This window comes from Saccopteryx leptura, chromosome 1 (assembly GCF_036850995.1).
Source record: "Saccopteryx leptura isolate mSacLep1 chromosome 1, mSacLep1_pri_phased_curated, whole genome shotgun sequence".
In the NCBI taxonomy this organism is placed as follows: domain Eukaryota; kingdom Metazoa; phylum Chordata; class Mammalia; order Chiroptera; family Emballonuridae; genus Saccopteryx; species Saccopteryx leptura.
This window is the reverse complement of record NC_089503.1, coordinates 56957767-56976168: the sequence shown is the minus strand read 5'-3', so window position 1 is coordinate 56976168 and position 18402 is coordinate 56957767. Positions and strand designations below refer to the sequence as shown.

The following is an 18402-nucleotide window of genomic DNA, read 5'->3' as shown; positions in this document are numbered from 1 at the left end:
TTTTTAAGTAATTTTAATGGGGTGGCAATCAATCAGGGTACATAGGTTCAGAGAAAACATCTCCAGGTTATTTTGACATTTGATTATGTTGCATACCCATCATCTAAAGTAATACAGTCTTCCGTCACCTTCTAACTGGTATTCTTTGTGCCCCTCCCCTCCCCCACTCCCGTCCCTTACCCTCCCCACCCCCGGTATCCACCACATTCTTCTCCATGTCTCTCAGTCTCATTTTTATGTCCCACCTATGTATGGAATCATATAGTTCTTAGTTTTTTCTGATTTATTTATTTCACTCAGTATAATGTTATCAAGATCCATCCATGTTGTTGTAAATGATCGAATGTCATCATTTCTTATGGCTGAGTAGTATTCCATAGTACAGGGGTCTCAAACTCGCGTCCCGCCGAACAATTTTGTGCAGCCCGCAGACTAATCCACGAAGTTTAAAATATTTTGGATAAAATTAAGTAAGCCTAGGGGCCTACTTGTATTTTTCATTTCTCTAGCATCCTAGCTAGATATTAGCTTAGTTAACAGCAGTTGTGATGCAAACTACAGTTTCTGGTCGTTTTGTGACACTGAGTAAACTGCATGTACGATTGTGCTTGTTGTACTGATTTTTTTTTTGTTTTCAACTGCAGTGAGAAAAGTGTTGCGTAACAGTTGCCTTTTGTAGACCTAGTGCGGCCCGCCGAATGGCTGTGATCTTGCTCTGCGGCCCACATGCTGAGTTGAGTTTGAGGCCTCTGCCAATAGTATATGTGTACCACATCTTCTTTATCCAACCATCTATTGAAGGGCTTTTTGGTTGTTTCCATGTCTTGACCACTGTGAACAATGCTGCAATGAACATGGGGCTGCATGTGTCTTTATGTACCAGTATTTTTGAGTTATGGGGGTATATTCCCAGTAGAGGGATTGCTGGGTCATATGGTAGTTCTATTTTTAATTTTTTGAGGAACCACCATACTTTCTTCCATAATGGTTGTACTATTTTACATTCCCACCAACAGTGGATGAGGGTTCCTTTTTCTCCACAGCCTCTTCAACATTTGTTATTACCTGTCTTGTTGATAATAACTCATCTAAAACGTGTGAGGTGGTATCTCATTGTAGTTTTGATTTGCATTTCTCTAATAGCTAATGAAGATGAGCATCTTTTCATATATCTGTTGGCCATTTGTATTTCTTCCTGGGAGAAGTGTCTGTTCATGTCCTCTTCCCATTTTTTTATTGGATTGTTTGCTTGTTTGTTGTTGAGTTTTATGAGTTCTTTGTATATTTTGTATATTAGGTCCTTATCTGTGCTGTTGTTTGAAAATATCACTTCCCACTTAGTTGGCTGTCTGTTTGTTCTGTTGTCAGTTTCTCTTGCTGTGCAAAATCTTCTTAGTCTGATGTAGTCCCATTCATTTATCTTTGCTTTCACTTCCCTTTCCTTTGGAGTCAAATTCATAAACTGCTCTTTGTAACCAAGGTTCGGGAGTTTAGTACCTATGTTTTCTTCTATGTAATTTATTATTTCAGGTCTTATATTTAGGTCTTTGATCCATTTTGAATTAATTTTAGTACAAGGGGACAAACTAGTCGAGTTTCATTCTTTTGCATGTGGTTTTCCAGTTTTCCCAACACCATGTGTTGAAGAGGCTTTCTTTTCTCCATTGTGTGTTGTTGGCCCCTTTATCAAAAATTATTTGACCATACACATGTGGTTTTATTTCTGGGCTTTCTACTCTGTTCCATTGGTCTGAGTGTCTATTTTTCTGCCAATACCATGCTGTTTTGATTATTGTGGCTCTATTACATAGTTTGAAGTCAGGTATTGTAATGCCCCCAGCTTCATTCTTTTTCCTTAGGATTACTCTGGCTATTTGAGTTTTTTTATAGTTCCATATAAACCTGATTATTTTTTGTTTCATTTCTTTAAAAAATGACATTGGAAGGGACATGGACAGGAGTGTGGTGGTTACAGGGGGTGGGGGGAGGGAAGGAGGGAGAGGAGGAAGGGGAGGGGGAGGGGTACAGAGAAAACTGGATAGAGGGTGACAGGGCGATCTCTCTTTGGGGGATGGGTATGCAACAGATCTAAATGACAAGATAACCTGGAGATGTCTTCTTTGAATATGTGTACCCTGATTTGTTGATGTCACCCCATTAAAATAAAAATTTATTTAAAAAAAAAATGACATTGGAATTTTGATGGATATTGCATTAAATTTGTATATTGCTTTGGATAATATAGCCATTTTGACTATATTGATTCTTCCTATCCAAGAACAAGGAATATTTCTACATTTCATTATATCTTTTTTGATTTTCCTTAACAATGCTTTGTAGTTTTCATTATATAGGTCCTTTGCCATTCTTTGTTATGTTTATTCTGAGGTATTTTTGTTTGTTTGTTTGTTTCAACCATGAAGGTGATTGTTTTTTTGAGCTCGTTTTCTGATATTTTATTGTTGGCATATAGGAAGGCAATGGACTTTTGTGTATTAATTTTGCATCCTGTGACCTTACTGTATTGGTTTATTGTTTCTAGTAATCTTTTTGTGGAGTCTTTGGAATTTTCAATGTGCAGGATCATATCATCTGCAAAAAGTGAAACCTTTACTTCTTTCCCAATATGAATGCCTTTTTTTTTTTCATTTTTTGTATTTTTCCGAAGTTGGAAACGGGGAGGCAGTCAGACAGACTCCCACATGCACCCGACCGGGATCCACCCGGCATGCCCACCAGGGGGCGATGCTCTGCCCATCTTGGGGCTTCGCTCTGCTGCAATCAGAGCTATTCCAGCGCCTGAGGCAGAGGCCACAGAGCCATCCTCAGCGCCCGGGCAGACTTTGCTCCAATGGAGCCTTGGCTGCAGGAGGGGAAGAGAGAGACAGAGAGGAAGGAGAGGGGGAAGGGTGGAGAAGCAAATGTGCGCTTCTCCTGTGTGCCCTGGCCAGGAATCGAACCCGGGACTCCTGCACACCAGGCCGACGCTCTACCACTGAGCCAACCAGCCAGGGCTGAATGCCTTTTATTTCTTTTTCTTGTATGCTTGCTCTGGCTAGAACTTCCAGCAGTACGTTGAGTAAGAGTGGAGAGAATGGACAGCCTTGTCTTGTTCCTGATTTTAGGGGAAAATTCCTCAGTTGTATGCCATTTAATATGATGTTAGCTGATGATTTATCATAGATGGCCTTTATTATGTTGAGGTATTTTTCTTCTATACCCATTTTGTTATTTGTTTTAAACATAAAATGATGTATTTTATTGAATGCCTTTCCTGCATCTATTGATAAGATGATATAGTTTTTGTTCTTTGTTTTGTACATATGGTGTATTACGTTAACCGTTTTACGTATGTTGAACCATCCTTGTGATTCTGGGATGAATCCCACTTGATCATGATGAATTATTTTTTTAATGTGTTGTTGTATTCAATTTGCTAGTATTTTGTTTAGTATTTTAGCATTTAGTATTTAGTATTTTAGTATTTAGTATTTAGAATCTGTATTCATTAGAGATATTGGTCTGTAGTTTTCTTTTTTTGTGTTGTCCTTGCCAGGTTTTGGTATGAGGGTTATGTTGGCCTCATAAAATGTGTTTGGCAGTATTGCTTCTTCTTCAATATTTTGGAAGACTTTGAGTAGAAAAAGAACCAAGTCTTCTTTGAATGTTTGATAGAATTCACTAGTATAGCCATCTGGCCCTGGACTTTTATTTTGGGGGAGGTTTTTAATAGTTGTTTCTATTTCCTTCCTGCTTATGGGTCTGTTTAGGCTTTCTGCTTGTTCATGACTCAGTCTAGGAAAATTGTATTGTTCTAGGATTTATCCATTTATTTTTTTTTTTTTTTTTCCGAAGCTGGAAACGGGGAGGCAGTCAGACAGACTCCCACATGCGCCCGACCGGGATCCACCCGGCATGCCCACCAGGGGGCGATGCTTTGCCCCTCTGGGGCGTCACTCTGTTGCGTCCAGAGCCATTCTAGTGCCTGAGGCAGAGGCCACAGAGCCATCCCCAGCACCCAGGCCATCTTTGCTCCAATGGAGCCTCGCTGCGGGAGGGGAAGAGAAAGACAGAGAGGAAGGAGAGGGGGAGGGGTGGAGAAGCAAATGGGTGCCTCTCCTGTGTGCCCTGGCCGGGAATTGAACCCGGGACTCCTGCACACCGGGCCGACACTCTACCGCTGAGCCAACCGGCCAGGGCTTTCCATTTCTTCTATATTGTTAAATTTGGTGGAATATACTTTTTCATAGTATTCTACAATAATCTTTGTATATCTATGATATTGGTGGTGATTTCTCTTTCATTTTGGATTTTGTTTACACGAGTCTTTTGTCATTTTTCCTTGGTGAGTCTTGCCAAGGGTCTGTCAATTTTGATGATCTTTTCAAAGAACCAGCTTCATGTTTTATTATTTTTTTATAGTTTTTCTGTTCTCTATATTGTTTATTTCTGCTCTGATTTTTTTTTAAATTTTTTATTTATTCATTTTAGAGAGGAGAGGGAGAGACAGAGAGAGAGAAGGGGGGAGGAGCTGGAAGCATCAACTCCCATATGTGCCTTGAGCAGGCAAGCCCAGGGTTTCGAACCAGCGACCTCAGCATTTCCAGGTCAACACTTTATCCACTGCGCCACCACAGGTCAGGCTCTGCTCTGATTTTTATTATTTCCTTTCTTCTGCTGGTTTTGGTTTGTTTTTGTTCTTCATTTTCTAGTTCCTTAAGATGTGAAGTTAAGTGGTTTACTTGGGCTCTCTCTTGTTTGTTCATATAGGCCTGTTAATGATATAAACTTCCCTCTTATTACGGCTTTTGCTGCATCCCAGAGATTCTGATATGTTGTATTGTTATTTTCGTTTGCCTATATGTATCTTTTGATCTCTGCGCTTATATCTTCTTTGACCCACTCATTTTTTAAAAGTATGTTGTTTAGTTTCCACAGTTTTGTGGGTTTGTTTACCTCTTTTTTGCAGTTGAGTTCTAGTTTCAAGGCTTTATGATCAGAAAATATGCTTGGTATAATTTCAATCTTTCTGAATTTGTTCATATTCAGAACATATGGTCTAACATATGGTCAATTCTTGAAAATGTTCCAGGTACATTAGAGAAAAATGTATACTCTGGAACTTTGGGATGATATGTCCTGTAGATGTCTATCATATTCAATTGTTTTAGTGTTTCATTTAAGGCCAATATTTCTTTATTGATTTTCTGTTTGAATGAACGATCTAGAGCTGTCAGCGGTGTATTGAGGTCTCTGAGTATGATTGTATTTTTTGTCAGTTTTTGTTTTTAGATCGGTCAGTAGCTGTCTTATATATTTTGGTGCTCCTTGGTTTGGTGCATATATATTAAGAAGTGTTATGTCTTCTTGATTCAGTGTCTCCTTTATCTTTATGAAATGACCGTTTTTGTCTCTGATTATCTTTGCTGACTTGTAGTCAGCATTGTTAGATATGAGTATTGCTACACCTGCTTTTTTTTTAGATGTTATTTGCTTGGAGTATTGTTTTCCAACCTTTCACTTTGAATTTGTTTGTATCCTTGTAGCTTAGATGTGTTTCTTGTAGGCAGCATACAGTTGGAATTCTTTTTTAATTCATTCTGCTACTCTGTTTTTGTATTGGTGAGTTCGATCCATTTATGTTTAGTGTAATTGACATTTGAGGGTTTCCTATTGCCATTTTATATATTGCTTTCTGATAGTTTTATATCTTGTTTGGTTCTTCTTTTTTATTTTTCTATCATTTGTTTTTGTTTGGTTGTAATCTATACTTCTTTTCTCTGTTACTACTTTTTTCAAGCCATGTACTTCTGTGTTGGGTTTTTTAGGAATGGTTACCATTAAGTAATGGTAGTACATTGTCTCATGAGTGCTTCTGCACTCCATCCTCCTTTGCTACTGTTAATCTTTGTCCTCTCCCTTTTTTGTTTCTTCTTTTTTTTTTTTTTTTAATTTCTCTGAAGCTGGAAACGGGGAGAGACAGTCAGACAGACTCCCGCATGCGCCCTACCGGGATCCACCCGGCACGCCCACCAGGGGTCGATGCTTTGCCCACCAGGGGGCGATGCTCTGCCCCTCCGAGGCGTCGCTTTGTCACGACCAGAGCCACTCTAGCGCCTGGGGCAGAGGCCAAGGAGCCATCCCCAGCGCCCGGGCCATCTTTGCTCCAATGGAGCCTCGGCTGCGGGAGGGGAAGAGAGAGACAGAGAGGAAGGAGAGGGGGAGGGGTGGAGAAGCAGATGGGCGCTTCTCCTGTGTGCCCTGGCCGGGAATCAAACCCGGGACTTCTGCACACCAGGCCGACACTCTACCACTGAGCCAACCGGCCAGGGCCTTTTTTGTTTCTTTGTTACAGATTAATCTTGTTTTTATTGCAATGTTGATGGAGCTTTTACTTGTAGTTTTGTTTTGTTTTGTTCTTTGTTTCTGGTCGAAAACCCCCTTTAGTATTTCCTGGTTTGGTGGTTTTCTGGTGATAAATTCCCTCATCTTTTCTTTATTTGTGAATGTTTTTATTTCTCCTTTGTATTTGAAGGATAGCTCTGATGGCTTGAAATTCCTCTCTTTCAGAACTTTAAATATTGGGGTCCACTCTCTTCTAGCTTGTAGAGTTTCTGCTGAGAAATCTGTTAATAATCTAATGGGCTTTCCTTTATATGTTGTATTCTTCTTTTCCCTGGCTGCCTTGAGAATTTTTTTCTTTGTTGTTGGTTTGTGCCAGTTTCATTATGATGTGCCTTAGAGTTGGTTTGTTAGGCTTAAGATAACTCAGAATTCTGCTTGGTTCTTGAATTTGAGACTTTAGTTCTTTCCACGGGCTTGGGAAGTTCTCGTCTATTATTTGTTTCAATATGTTCTCCATTCCATTTTGTCTCTCTTTTCCTTCTGATATGTTGCTCTTTCTGATGGAGTCAGACAATTTCTGTAGGGCTATTCCCATTTTTTTTAATTTATGAGTCTCTCTTCTCTTCTCTCTGTAGTATCTCTAGTTGTCTGTCTTCTATGTCACTAATTCTCTCCTCTCTCTGGCCTGTTCTATTGGCTAAGCTTGTTACCTTGTTTTTCAGTTCATGAATTGAGTTTTTCATCTCTGATTCATTTTCATAGTTTCAATTTCCTTGGTGAAGTATTCTTTCTGTTCATTGAATTGTTTTTTGAGCTTCCTAAATTGCCTTTCTGTGCTTTCTTGTATATCCCTGAGTATTTTTAGGACTTCAATTTTAAATTTTCTGTCATTTAACTACAAGGTGTCTAAGCTATTGAAATTTTTTCTATAGATTTTTCTTCATCTAGCTGAACTACGTCACTGTCCTTTGTATCCATGGTATTCAATTTTTTTTCCTTAATGGCATTTTAATGGTATTGTTAATAACACTAATAAGAGTTGATAAAAAAAACTTTTTTGAGAAAATGCAGTGAAAAACTGAAAATTCTATTGTGCTATGTGGAACAAAAATACATAGAACAAAGGGCCTGGTTTGGGGGTGAGTGACAAAGAGGCAAAAAAAAAAATGAGCCAAGAACCCACAAAATGCCACAAGGAAAAAATTTGGATCAAGAATAAAATAATTTGTAAATGATGGTCAAATGAGAGAAATAGTGTAAGAGAAAAGAAAAAATACAGTGAAAAATGAAGATTCTATTGTATTAAGTGGCACAAAAAACAGAATGGAGAGCCAGAGTTGGGGGAAATGCTAAAGAGATAAAAAGCGAAGTAAAAAGCACAAATGCCTCTTAAGAAAAAATTTCAATCCAGAATAAAATAGTTTGTATGTGGGTGAGATTCAAATGGGAGAAAAAGTGAAAGAGAAAAGAAGAAACAAAAAGAGAAAGAGAAAAAAATTGAGTTAATTTTTTGGAATGTAACATTCATAGAAAAGAAACAAAAAGAATGGAAACTATAACACCTATGGGTCATAACGTTCAAAATGAAAAGAAAAAAATAAAACGGAAGGAGGATAAAATGACCAAGGTGGAAGGAAGGAAAAAGAAAGATAAAAACAAGAAAAAAATGCAAAAAGTTATAAAGACTGTGGATTTTTCCTGGTTTTGAGAAGTTATCTTTTTTCTTTTCTTTTCTTCTCTCTCTTTTTGGCTGGTGTCACTGTACCCCAGGTTCTGCCCCTTTGGCACTCTTAGGCAGAGATTTGCTGTTGTGTTGCTATGGTGGTGACATGAACTAGGCCTCAGTCCCATTGGTAGGCGGGGCTTGTTAGCGTTTGAGAGGCCTTTTCCTAGAGCTTCTCCCCAAATCTCTCCTTCCTGAACCAGCAGTCGGGGACCTAGCTGTGAAGTTGTCCCAGCCACTGCCTGGGGAGCAAGAGGCTCTAAGAGCCGCCAAATCCCCCCTCTATCCCCACTCTGGTCACAGCCCACACAGAGGGTCACTACTGACAGTCTCTGACCCAGCCCCTCCCTCCAGGAATGCGGGCACCCACACCCAAAGCACCAGGTGGATCCACTTGCACACTGCCAGCACTCGCCAACCAGGATACTGGGAGTAACCAAGGCAACTGCTCGCCCACCTCTGCTGGGGTCTGCCGCTGGCGTTAGCTCTGCATGGGCTGAGCCACGGGCACACTCTCTCCTCGGCTTGAACATCTCTGCCCTAGCCTGGCTTTTTCTGCGCCCCCAACCCTCACTTTCTCTCAGTTCCAAGTGAAAGCAGCCCTTGCTCAGGTCAGTGAGGAAAATGGAATACTCCATTCTTCATCTTATTTCCTTCAGAGTGGATATTATACTCAGCCACTTTTTCACCCAATCGTACCTTTGTTTGATGTATGTGTATTTCAGATGCTCCTGAGATTGTTTTTCTGCCTCTAGTTGTTGAATTTGTTGAAGTTTCAGGGAGAGGTATCAGGAGCACTCCTCATGGTGCCATTTCTCTGACGTCACTTATTTATTTATTTATTGTCTGACCTGTGGTGGCATAATGGATAAAGTGTCGCCCTGGAATTCTGAGGTAGTCAGTTCAAAACCCTGGGTTTACCTGGTCTAGGCATATATGGAAGTTGATGCTTCCTTCTCCTCCACCTTCCTCTCTCTCTCTCTCTCTCTCTCTCTCTCTCTCTCCTCTCCTCTCTCCTATTTAAAATGAATAGATAAAATCTTTTAACAAAATGTTTTTAAGTGAGAGAAGGGGAGATAGACAGACTCCCGCATGCACCTCAACCAGGATCTGCCCCCAAACCTCCTTCTGGGACCAATGCCCAGACCAACTGAGCTATCCTCCTGAGTGCCTGAGGCCAATGCCCAGACCAACTGAGCTGTCTTCAGCACCTGGTGCCAATGCTCAAATCAGTTGAGCCAGGGCCTGTGAGAGGGAAAGAGGGAAAGAAGGAGAGGGAAGGGAAGAGAAGCAAATGGTTGCTTCTCATGTGTGCCCTGACCAGGGATCAAACCTGGGACATCCACACACCAGGCTGATGCTCCATCCACTGACCCAACCAGCCAAGGCCTAAAATTTTTATTTATTGATTGCTTTTAGAGAGAGGGCGGGAGAGAGAGAAACATCCATTTACTGTTCCACTTATTTATACATTCATTGGTTGATTCTTGTGTGTCTTGACTGGGGATCAAACCCACAAACTTGACATAATGGGACGACACTCTAATCAACTGAGTACCTGGAGAGGGCCAACAGCATGAATTCTTTATCCCAGGTTTTTCAGGATCATGACAAAGGCCTTGGCCCTGGGGAACAAGCATACAAAGTCACCAAGTCTCACATCTTAGAGCTAGGAGAGAATGTGCACACATAAGCAGAGGTGCAGCTTACAATGTTTCGCAGATACATTCACTTAGTGAAGCTGGAGTCCTCCGTTTTGGGAGAATATGTGGCACTGGGTGGCTGCGTACACTGGTAGTGAATGTCTGCATCTCATATTTCTCCATTTTCTTTTCAGGGTTCTTCTAATGCTGGCCCCAGCCCCTGGATGGCTAATCCTTCCATTCAGAGGACATTCTTTCCAGATCCCCAAACGTACGTAGCTGCCACAGTGGAAGTCTCCCGGCCACTTCAGTTCTTTCTCCTGGGAAAGAAAAACTACCAAGTCGTTCCCAGGCACTCAAGCCCCACCTGGATTCCCCCAATTAATCACATGCTCTAGGCCTATTGCTATATAACAAACTGGCTTTCTTGGTTAGATGCCACTGACGTGGGTGAGCAAAATGGAGTCTGTTCTGAGTAAAACCAAGTACTCTGCTTCCCTGCAGGAGCACCAAGGAAATTTCAGAGGTTAGGAACATCCTGAAGCAGCTGCAGCCAGGGACTTTGGGGCGTTCAGCCCTCATGGTGCTTTCAGCTGCCCGCAGGGCACCTCCAGCCAGTGTAACAAGCCCAAAAAGCAACCCTACAGAACCAGGTCCCAGTCATCCGGACACTGCAGGTGAGGCCCCATGACCGACCTTTGTCACTGAGCACTGTCCTTCCTCTGGGAATCCACCATTTCTCTACAGGGATGGCTCACAGTGGGACTTCATGTGGGTGAAAAGACAATTGTCAGTGTCCATTTACCAGAAGAGAAATCAAATATGGTACAATAACTGAAAGACACTGGCCTAGGAATCAAGAATCGTTATCTATTTGGACCTGAATTCCCTTACTGTCAAAATGAAGGAATTAAACCAATTTAATAGTATTTAGGTCTCTTGCAGTATTAATGTTCTGTGATCATCTCAGAAGGACAATTAAGTCAGGGTAATGATGTATGGAGCTTATTGGAGAAATAAGGTCAGGGAATAGTGTGCTTTTATCACAAAGGAGGAAAGGATTAAGCATTTTGTAGTTCCTAGTTTGCACCAGACATTGCTAGGCACTTGCACTAACTTCATCTATTAGTGTTCACCACACACAAAGTAAATACTCTTACACTCATTTTAAAAAGAGGCTGAGGTTCAGAAAGGTAAAGTATCCTGAGTCCCACAGCTAATAAGTGGCAGAGCCAGGATATGCACCCCAGAGCTCTGGTTCTCCTCTTCCAGATAGCAAGAGAGAAAACAAGTAGAGTTCTCATTAAAAACCTTTGGTTTCACTCATTGCTTCACTGGGAAAATTTTTGTTTTGTTTTTTTTTCAGGGAGAGGGAGAGTTTAAAGGAAATGGTTTATCATTTCAAAGAACTGAACAAGTTAGTAAAATAGCATATCATATCATTGCAGAAAGAGGGTACATTGTTTACCTACTCTTGCATAACAAATTACCCCAAAATTTAGTGGCTTCAAACAAGAGTTATTATCTCCCAGTTTCTCACGGTTAGAAACCCAGAGGTGGCTTACCTGGGCCCTCTGGCTCTGCATGTGTCACATGCTGCATCATCTCCAGGCTCAGCTGGAAAGGGTCTGCTCCCCAGCTCACTTACCTGCTTGTTGGTAGGATTCAGTTCCTCACGGGCTGTTGGACTGAGGCTCCCCTCAGTTCCTCTGCCAGGAAAGCCTCTCCACAGAGCACCTCCCAGCATGGCAGCTTGCTTCACCAGAGTGAACAAGCGAGAGGGCAAGAGGGAGAGGGAGTGCTGGTGAGAAAGAAGTCGGTCTTTGGCAACCTAATCACAGAAGTGACGTCCCATCACTTCTGCCAAATTCTGTTCATTAGAAATGGTTACTAGGTCTTACCCACAGTGTAGGGTAGGCGGGGATCAATGGGAATCATTTCTGAAGCTGTCTACCACATAAGGAATGATGCAGTTTATTATTTTACAAAATGGGGAATGGAAAGGGAACTAAACTCTTTGAGGCTCCCTACAGGCTGGGTCCTGGAGCTGTGAAGCACTTTGAGACATATTAAATGCTCTTCAAAATATTTCATAAGTTCTGAATAACTATATAAAGTGGTTGTTGCTAGGTTTTTTTATTACTCACTTGACACATTTATTGAACTCTGTGCCATGGGATTTCACACTAAATAAAATAGCATTGCTCCTGCCCTAAAGGAGAGACACGTGTTAGTGTCACACAGGAAATCTAAAACTTAAAACTGTGATAAGTGTTTCAAAGGCAAAGCAGGGCCTGACCAGTGGTGGTGCAGTGGATAGAGTGTCGGCCTGGGATGCTGAGGACCCAAGTTTGAAACCCCGAGGTCTCCAGCTTGTGCTTAGGTTCATCTGGCTTGAGTATGGGATCATAGACATGATCCCAGAGTCACTGGCTTGAGCAAGGGGTCACTGGCTCAGCTGGAGCCCCACCACCAGCACCATCAAGGCACATATGAGAAAGCAATCAATGAACTAAGGTGCAACGAAGAATTGATACTTATCTCTCTCCTTTCCTGTCTGTCCCTGTCTGCCTCTCTCTCTCTCTCTCTCTCTCTCTCTCTCTCTCTCTCTCTCTCTCTATCTCTATGCAGGACAGGATGACCAGTGTAGGTTAGACAACCCAGGGAAATTTGCTTATGGGAATTAGAAGGAACACTACATGTGAAGGCCCTTTTGTTAATGAGCTAGACTGAATGAACATTTCTCACACAGAGCACAGACCAAAGATGCAAAACTCAGAAAATGATACAGGCAAGACGAAAAGACAGAAAGTGCAAGCACGCAGGTAAGTCAACCTGAAAGACCCAAGTCACCTCCCCCCAAACCTTACTGACCTCTTCACCTGTCCTTCTTCCCCACTCGTGTTTCATTTAGGTCAGAGAGTAGCCTTGTGTCTGGGTCTTGATCTCAGGGGCAGGAGCTAGGGAATAGGAGAGGACAGATGTCCTTTTCCACATGTTGTCAGACTTAGAGCTGGACAGGGAGGTAGCCCTGTAGTGAACAAGAATATGAAGCAGAGTACATGGTACTTCTTAAACTTCATTAAAATTTAAATATTTTTCTGCTTCAGTGGACACTGTCAAGGAAATAAAAAGGTAACCCACATGCCCTGGCTGGTTGGCTTAGTATATAGAGCGTTGGCCCATGTCCAAACGTCCCGAGTTTGATCCCTGGTCAAGACACACATGAGAAGTGATCATCTGCTTCTCTCCCCTTTTCTCTTCTCCTTCTCTTTCTCTCTTCCCTTCTCACAACCAGTGGCTCAATTGGTTCAAGCATTGGCCCCAGGCACTGAGGATAGCTCCGTTAATTTAAGCATCAACCCCAATTGGGGTTACCAGGTATATCCCAGTTGGGCGCATGCAGGAGTCTGTCTCTCTATCTCCCTTCCTCTCACTGAAAAAAATAAATAAATCAAAAAAATAAAAAGGTAATCCACAGAATATGTGAGAAAATACTTCCAAATCACATATCCAATAAGGGATTTGTATCTGGAATACATAAGGAATCTTTACAGCTTAACTATAAAAGAACCTAATTTTTAAAATAGGCAAAGAAATTGAATAGGTTTTTCTCCAGAGAAGATATAGCGGTATATACAGGGTCTGCAGGGATAGAAGAATGAGGAGTGACTACAATCGGTTCAGTTTTGTTTTGGAGTGGTAAAAATGTGAGATTATGTAGTTGTGGTTACACAACCTTGTGAATATACTAAGACCATTGAATAGTGAAATTTACAAGGATGAATTTTATGGGATATGCATTATATCTCAATAAGAAAATAATAATAAACCGCCCTGCCTGGCTGGCTCAGTGGTAGAGCGTCAGCCCGGCGTGTGGAAGTCCCAGGTTCAATTCCTGGCCAGGACACACAGGAGAAGCGCCCATCTGCTTCTTCACTCTTCCCCCTCTTCTTTCTCTTTATCTCTCTCTTCCCCTCCCGCAGCCAAGGCTCCATTGGAGCAAAGTTGGCCCGGGCGCTGAGGATGGCTCCATGGCCTCTGCCTCAGACGCTAGAATGGCTCCGGCCGCAACAGAGCAAGGGCCCAGATGGGCAGAGCATCACCCCCTGGTGGGCGTGCTGGGTGGATCCCGGTTGGGCAAATGTCTGTCTGCCTCCCTAATTCTCACTTCAGAAAAATACAAAATAGTAATAATAATAATAAACCTACAGGTGGTAATACAATAGAATCTCTGTTCTCAGTTGTTCAAAGGTTGAATGACATGGCTTCCCTAAAGTCTGCTACATTAAGTGGGAAAATCAGGATTCCAACTCAGGGCTTTTGGCTCCACATCAACTAGTCTACATTTTTTTCACTCTTATTTAAGGTTCCTTCAGCTCTTATGGGCTCTTCCTAATAGTTGGCCTTTAACTGTTCTTGCTCACAGGCTTTTATCCAACCCAAACTCTCAGCCAAACAGGAGCAGGAGAGCCAAGGCAGGGCAGAGAGAACACCGACCCCAGGCACAAACTCGAGATGTCCCGGACAGTGGAGAGTGCCCTATCTGTGCAGGTAAGCTGCTTGCGCACAGGGGATTGTTGCCGGGAAACATCTGAACTTGGGCTTCTAGCCTCTGTCTGCTGTGCAGTTACACACAAGTCTGTATTGGGCACCTGCTCATGTGTTGGCCAAGCTGAGGAAAGGACAGGGGTCATGTCCTCAGGAGAAACATGAAACAAAACAATATAAAACACTATCAGGTTTTTTCTCACTCTAATTGTTTAATAGCCAATAGAATTCTTAAAGATGTCTTTAAAAATAAACCACTGAAGCCCTTGCCATATAGGTGGTTCGTTAGAATGCCATCCTGATGTGCAGAGGTTGCCAGTGTGACCCCGGTCAGGGCACATACAGGAACAGACTGATGTTTATGTCTCTTTCTCTCCCTTCTCTCTCTACAATCAGTCAGTAAGTAAATAATTTAAAAAATAAATAAACTACTGAAGGCTGAAGTCTGATGGCACAGTGGATAAAGTGTCTACCTAGAACACTGAGGTCGCCGGTTCACAACCCTGCATTTGTCTGGTCAAGGCACATATGGGAGTTGATGCTTCCTGCTCCTCCCCCTTTTCTCTCTCTCTCCCCCTCCCATCTCTAAAATCAATAAATAAAATCTTTGAAAAAATAAAAATAAACTACTGAAAAAAAAAAGACAAAAAAATACTACCACTATCAAAGACAGCCTAGAATTTTCTTCATAACTTTATCCTCTGTGTCCAAATTCTGCTTACTCTGAGTCTCGTACAAATGTTACATATTTACCAAGTCTTTAACCTCAGATCATCTCTCCCAGCGGAGTTCCTGCATCGTTCTCCTAGCACTTCTCACCTTCTGCTTTGTTCATAGTTACCTGTGGTCATAGCTTATCTTTACCCCTAACTCTGCAGTCCATAAGGACAGCCTGGGTTTAAATGCCTCAGGTCCTAGAGCAGTGTCAGGCACATAATAAACACTTGATAAATGTTTAGTGGATTCATGACTGGATAGTGTCTCCATGCAAATGTTAAGTTCCTATAAAAACGCTGTATTGTGACAGGCTGCTTGGGTGGCGTCCTGCCTGGGAGCAGGCTCAGTTTCCCTTACCTCTTTGTCTCCCCTTAGGCTCGTTCAGCATTGAGACTCTTCCCCTGCACGCTGCTACGTGTGGGGAGCCCTCCCCGCCTCACCTAGCCTCTCCCTCCTCGTCACCGCCTTCGTCACCATCTGTACTGTGGATATCCTCCTCAGAGAGCTCTTCCCCCGTTTCCTGGGTCCAGTGCCCTATCTGCCAGTTGCAGTTCCCAGCAGGAGAAGTGGAAGAACATGCCAGCATGTGTGGGGAGGTCTCTCAGGCATGAGCCATGAGGTCCCATGGTTTTGGTCCCTTGTCCTCTGTGACTAAAACTGGGAGTGGATTTCTTGACAGCCAAGCAGGGCTAATGAGGCCAAGACTCTCTCTGCTTCCCTCCACTCATTCCCTCAAGACTCTGCCTGGGGGCACCTCTGGGCCCAACCTGCGCCCTACTCCCAGTTGTCAAGGCTTCTGTCACCATGGCACCTTATTGTGCCAAGGACAGTTTCATCCTTTTCTCCCTCTGGAACTTCTGGTGCAGATTTGGTGATCTCTCTAGGGCTTTGGAACCCAGTCTAGATGTCTTCCCCTAGTGAGTGGTATGCTTGCTTGTGCCCATTTTCATGAAAGGAAAACTGAGGCCCTGTGAAAAGAGGCACTGTTTTGTAAATAAGACCCCGTGGTGTACTAGGAATGTGACTTTTGAGCAGGAGACTGACCTGAAGTTAACTTTCTCTATGTTTTTGTGGGATCTCTTTCTAGATATAATCAGATTACCATGGTGCTGTGTGACTTAGAGCAAGTTATTTATCCTGGGCCCAGAATTGACCCTCAGTAACAGAGAAGATAAAGCCCCTGCCCTGCTCACAGAGCCATCATAGGGTTCAGATGCGTTAATGACTAAGGAACGGTTCTAGGCTTGGCCGTGGAACCTTGGGCAAATCTTTGTCCCCACCTGGAGGCAGTTGGACCAGAGGGTCTCTAAGGTCCCCTCCAGCTATGACTTTCTAAATTCTATTCCTCTTTTTTTAGCAACTATGTCCTCTCTCCCCTTTCCCAGAAGATTGTGTGGCACTAACATCAGTTCCCCTGGTCTCCAGGGTACAGGGCTGAGGGGGAGCAGCTGGTCCCAGCAAAGGGAGGGCCTGGGGCGAGGTTCTGAATGAACAGGAAAGAGGCAGCTGGACACAGGGGAGCGGGCAGCAGGCGTTCTGGCCTTCAGTCCGTGCCAGCAGAGGTGGCACAGCCACGGACCCCCCTCATGGTAAGAGGACTTCTGCTCTCCACCTTCCCCCATCCTGGTCCCATTTCTGGCCATGTTTAAAACATTAAATTTACCAAAGGGGTGGCAGGGACATCTTAGCTGCCATGCAGGTGATGGATGTAATCGTGTGGGTAGGAGAAGAGCCCGTGGAGCCCTGAGCCTGGGCCCAAAAGAAAAGAGCACTGAGCATGGGCTGGGCCTGGCAAGAGATAGGGACACAGCACTGAGCGGGAGTCACCACCCCGGGCAGGAGGAGGGAGAGGCAGGCAGTGGGGGAGCTTGGTGGCGGAGGAGTGCGTCCTGCTACAAGGCCTGGACAGAGCTGAGGGGCTTGGGGCAGCCCAGTTCAAGACCCTCCTCTGTGGACGTGTCTGGACGTGTCCTTCAGACGCTCTGGGACTTCCAGAGGGTTGAGCAGCTGGGAGATGAAGCCAACAAGATGGAGGGGGTTCTGTACAGATCCTGGGACAAGGCAGGCAGGCTCCCGTGCAGTCCCGTCCACCTGCTCAGTGTGCCCGCATTTGGCCCCAAGATGTGTTGGTTCCTGTGAGGATGGAAGTTGTGCTGGAGAAGGAGCCCCCAATCAGACCCAGTCCTGGTATTTTCTTAACCTGAGAACCCACATAATAAAATGGTAACTAAAATTTTTGTTAGTATGTGTTTGGGACAAAGAAGAATATGGTGACTGGGGATAGAGGGTTAAAGGCTCGAAAGTGGGAAGGAGAGGGAGGCCCCAAAACAAATGGGGTTGGAAACTCCGAGTCCTAACATCTGCAGTCCTGCACCAGCCACAACCTAACTGGACCAAGGTTGTGAACAAAAAGCTCAAGTTCCCGCCTCCGCTCCTGGCTGCCATCCAGGAGGGGCAGCTGGGCCTCGTGCCGCAGCTACTGGAATCGGGTCGAGGCCACAGGCAGCGGGTCCCTGCAGGATGTACAGGAGGCAAGGACCACTCCTGGAGGGAAGCTCTCGATCTGGCCATCCTCCTGGCCCGTGAGGCCATCACTTGTGTGCTGTTGGCCATTGTCAAGTTTGACTCGGGCAGATCCATGAGGCACTGCTCGTGGCAGTGGACACGGACCAGCCAGCAGGGGTGCATCGCCTGCTGGCCGGCGGGAACAGAGGAAGGGCCGCAAAGTGGACACCAGGTCTTTCTCCCTGGCTTTCTTTGACTCATCAGTAGATGGTTCTGCTTTGCACCTGGTGGCACTCCACCCACCCTGGCCTGCCAGAAGGACTTGTGTGAGATAGCACAGCTTCTTATGGAGCAGGGCCACATCATCGCCCAGCCCACCCAGCTTCCTGTGCCTGCCTCGAGTGCAGCAATGCCCACTGCTGTGACCTGCTGAAGTTCTCCCTGTCCCGCATCAACACCTACCGTGGCATTGCCAGCAGGGCCCACCTCTCACGGGCCAGTGAGGACTCCGTGCTGACTGCCTTCCAGCTCGGCCACGAGCTCAGGCAGGCACCTTTCATGCCAGGGGCTTGAGTATAAGGTTAGTTTCTCATGCTTCCCCTACCCTCAATGCCTGGTATCTGTATTCCACCAGGGCATGGTTGGGCCTGTGGTGGGTGTTCTGGGAAGTGGAATAAAACAGATGATGAGACCCCATTCTGTTCTAAGGAAACCTCCATTTTGATTGGGGGCAGGGGTTGATGTCACAGAATCCTGCCTTGAAGGGGATATATTCTTTTTTTTTTTTTTAAAGATTTTATTTATTCATTATAGAGAGGGGAGAGAGAGAGAGAGAGAAGGGGGGAGGAGCAGGAAGCATCAACTCCCATATGTGACTTGACCAAGCAAGCCCAGGATTTTGAATTGGCAACCTCAGCG

General features: G+C 44.0%; 1 protein-coding gene across 1 annotated transcript in view; it reads left to right on the top strand.

Annotated features, from left to right (window-relative positions):
- The window catches only part of XNDC1N (XRCC1 N-terminal domain containing 1, N-terminal like), a 31506-nt gene extending 13326 nt beyond the window's left edge, over positions 1 to 18180 (top strand). Inside the window, 12 exon segments of the mRNA XM_066367346.1 lie at positions 9906 to 9982; positions 10216 to 10388; positions 12464 to 12536; positions 14141 to 14265; positions 15355 to 15463; positions 15538 to 15545; positions 16368 to 16405; positions 17357 to 17603; positions 17606 to 17674; positions 17677 to 17757; positions 17760 to 17855; positions 17858 to 18180. Coding sequence (XP_066223443.1) covers positions 9906 to 9982; positions 10216 to 10388; positions 12464 to 12536; positions 14141 to 14265; positions 15355 to 15463; positions 15538 to 15545; positions 16368 to 16405; positions 17357 to 17603; positions 17606 to 17674; positions 17677 to 17757; positions 17760 to 17855; positions 17858 to 18057 — 1296 coding nt within the window. The 3' untranslated portion in view covers positions 18058 to 18180.
- The last annotated feature ends 222 nt before the right edge of the window (positions 18181 to 18402 follow it).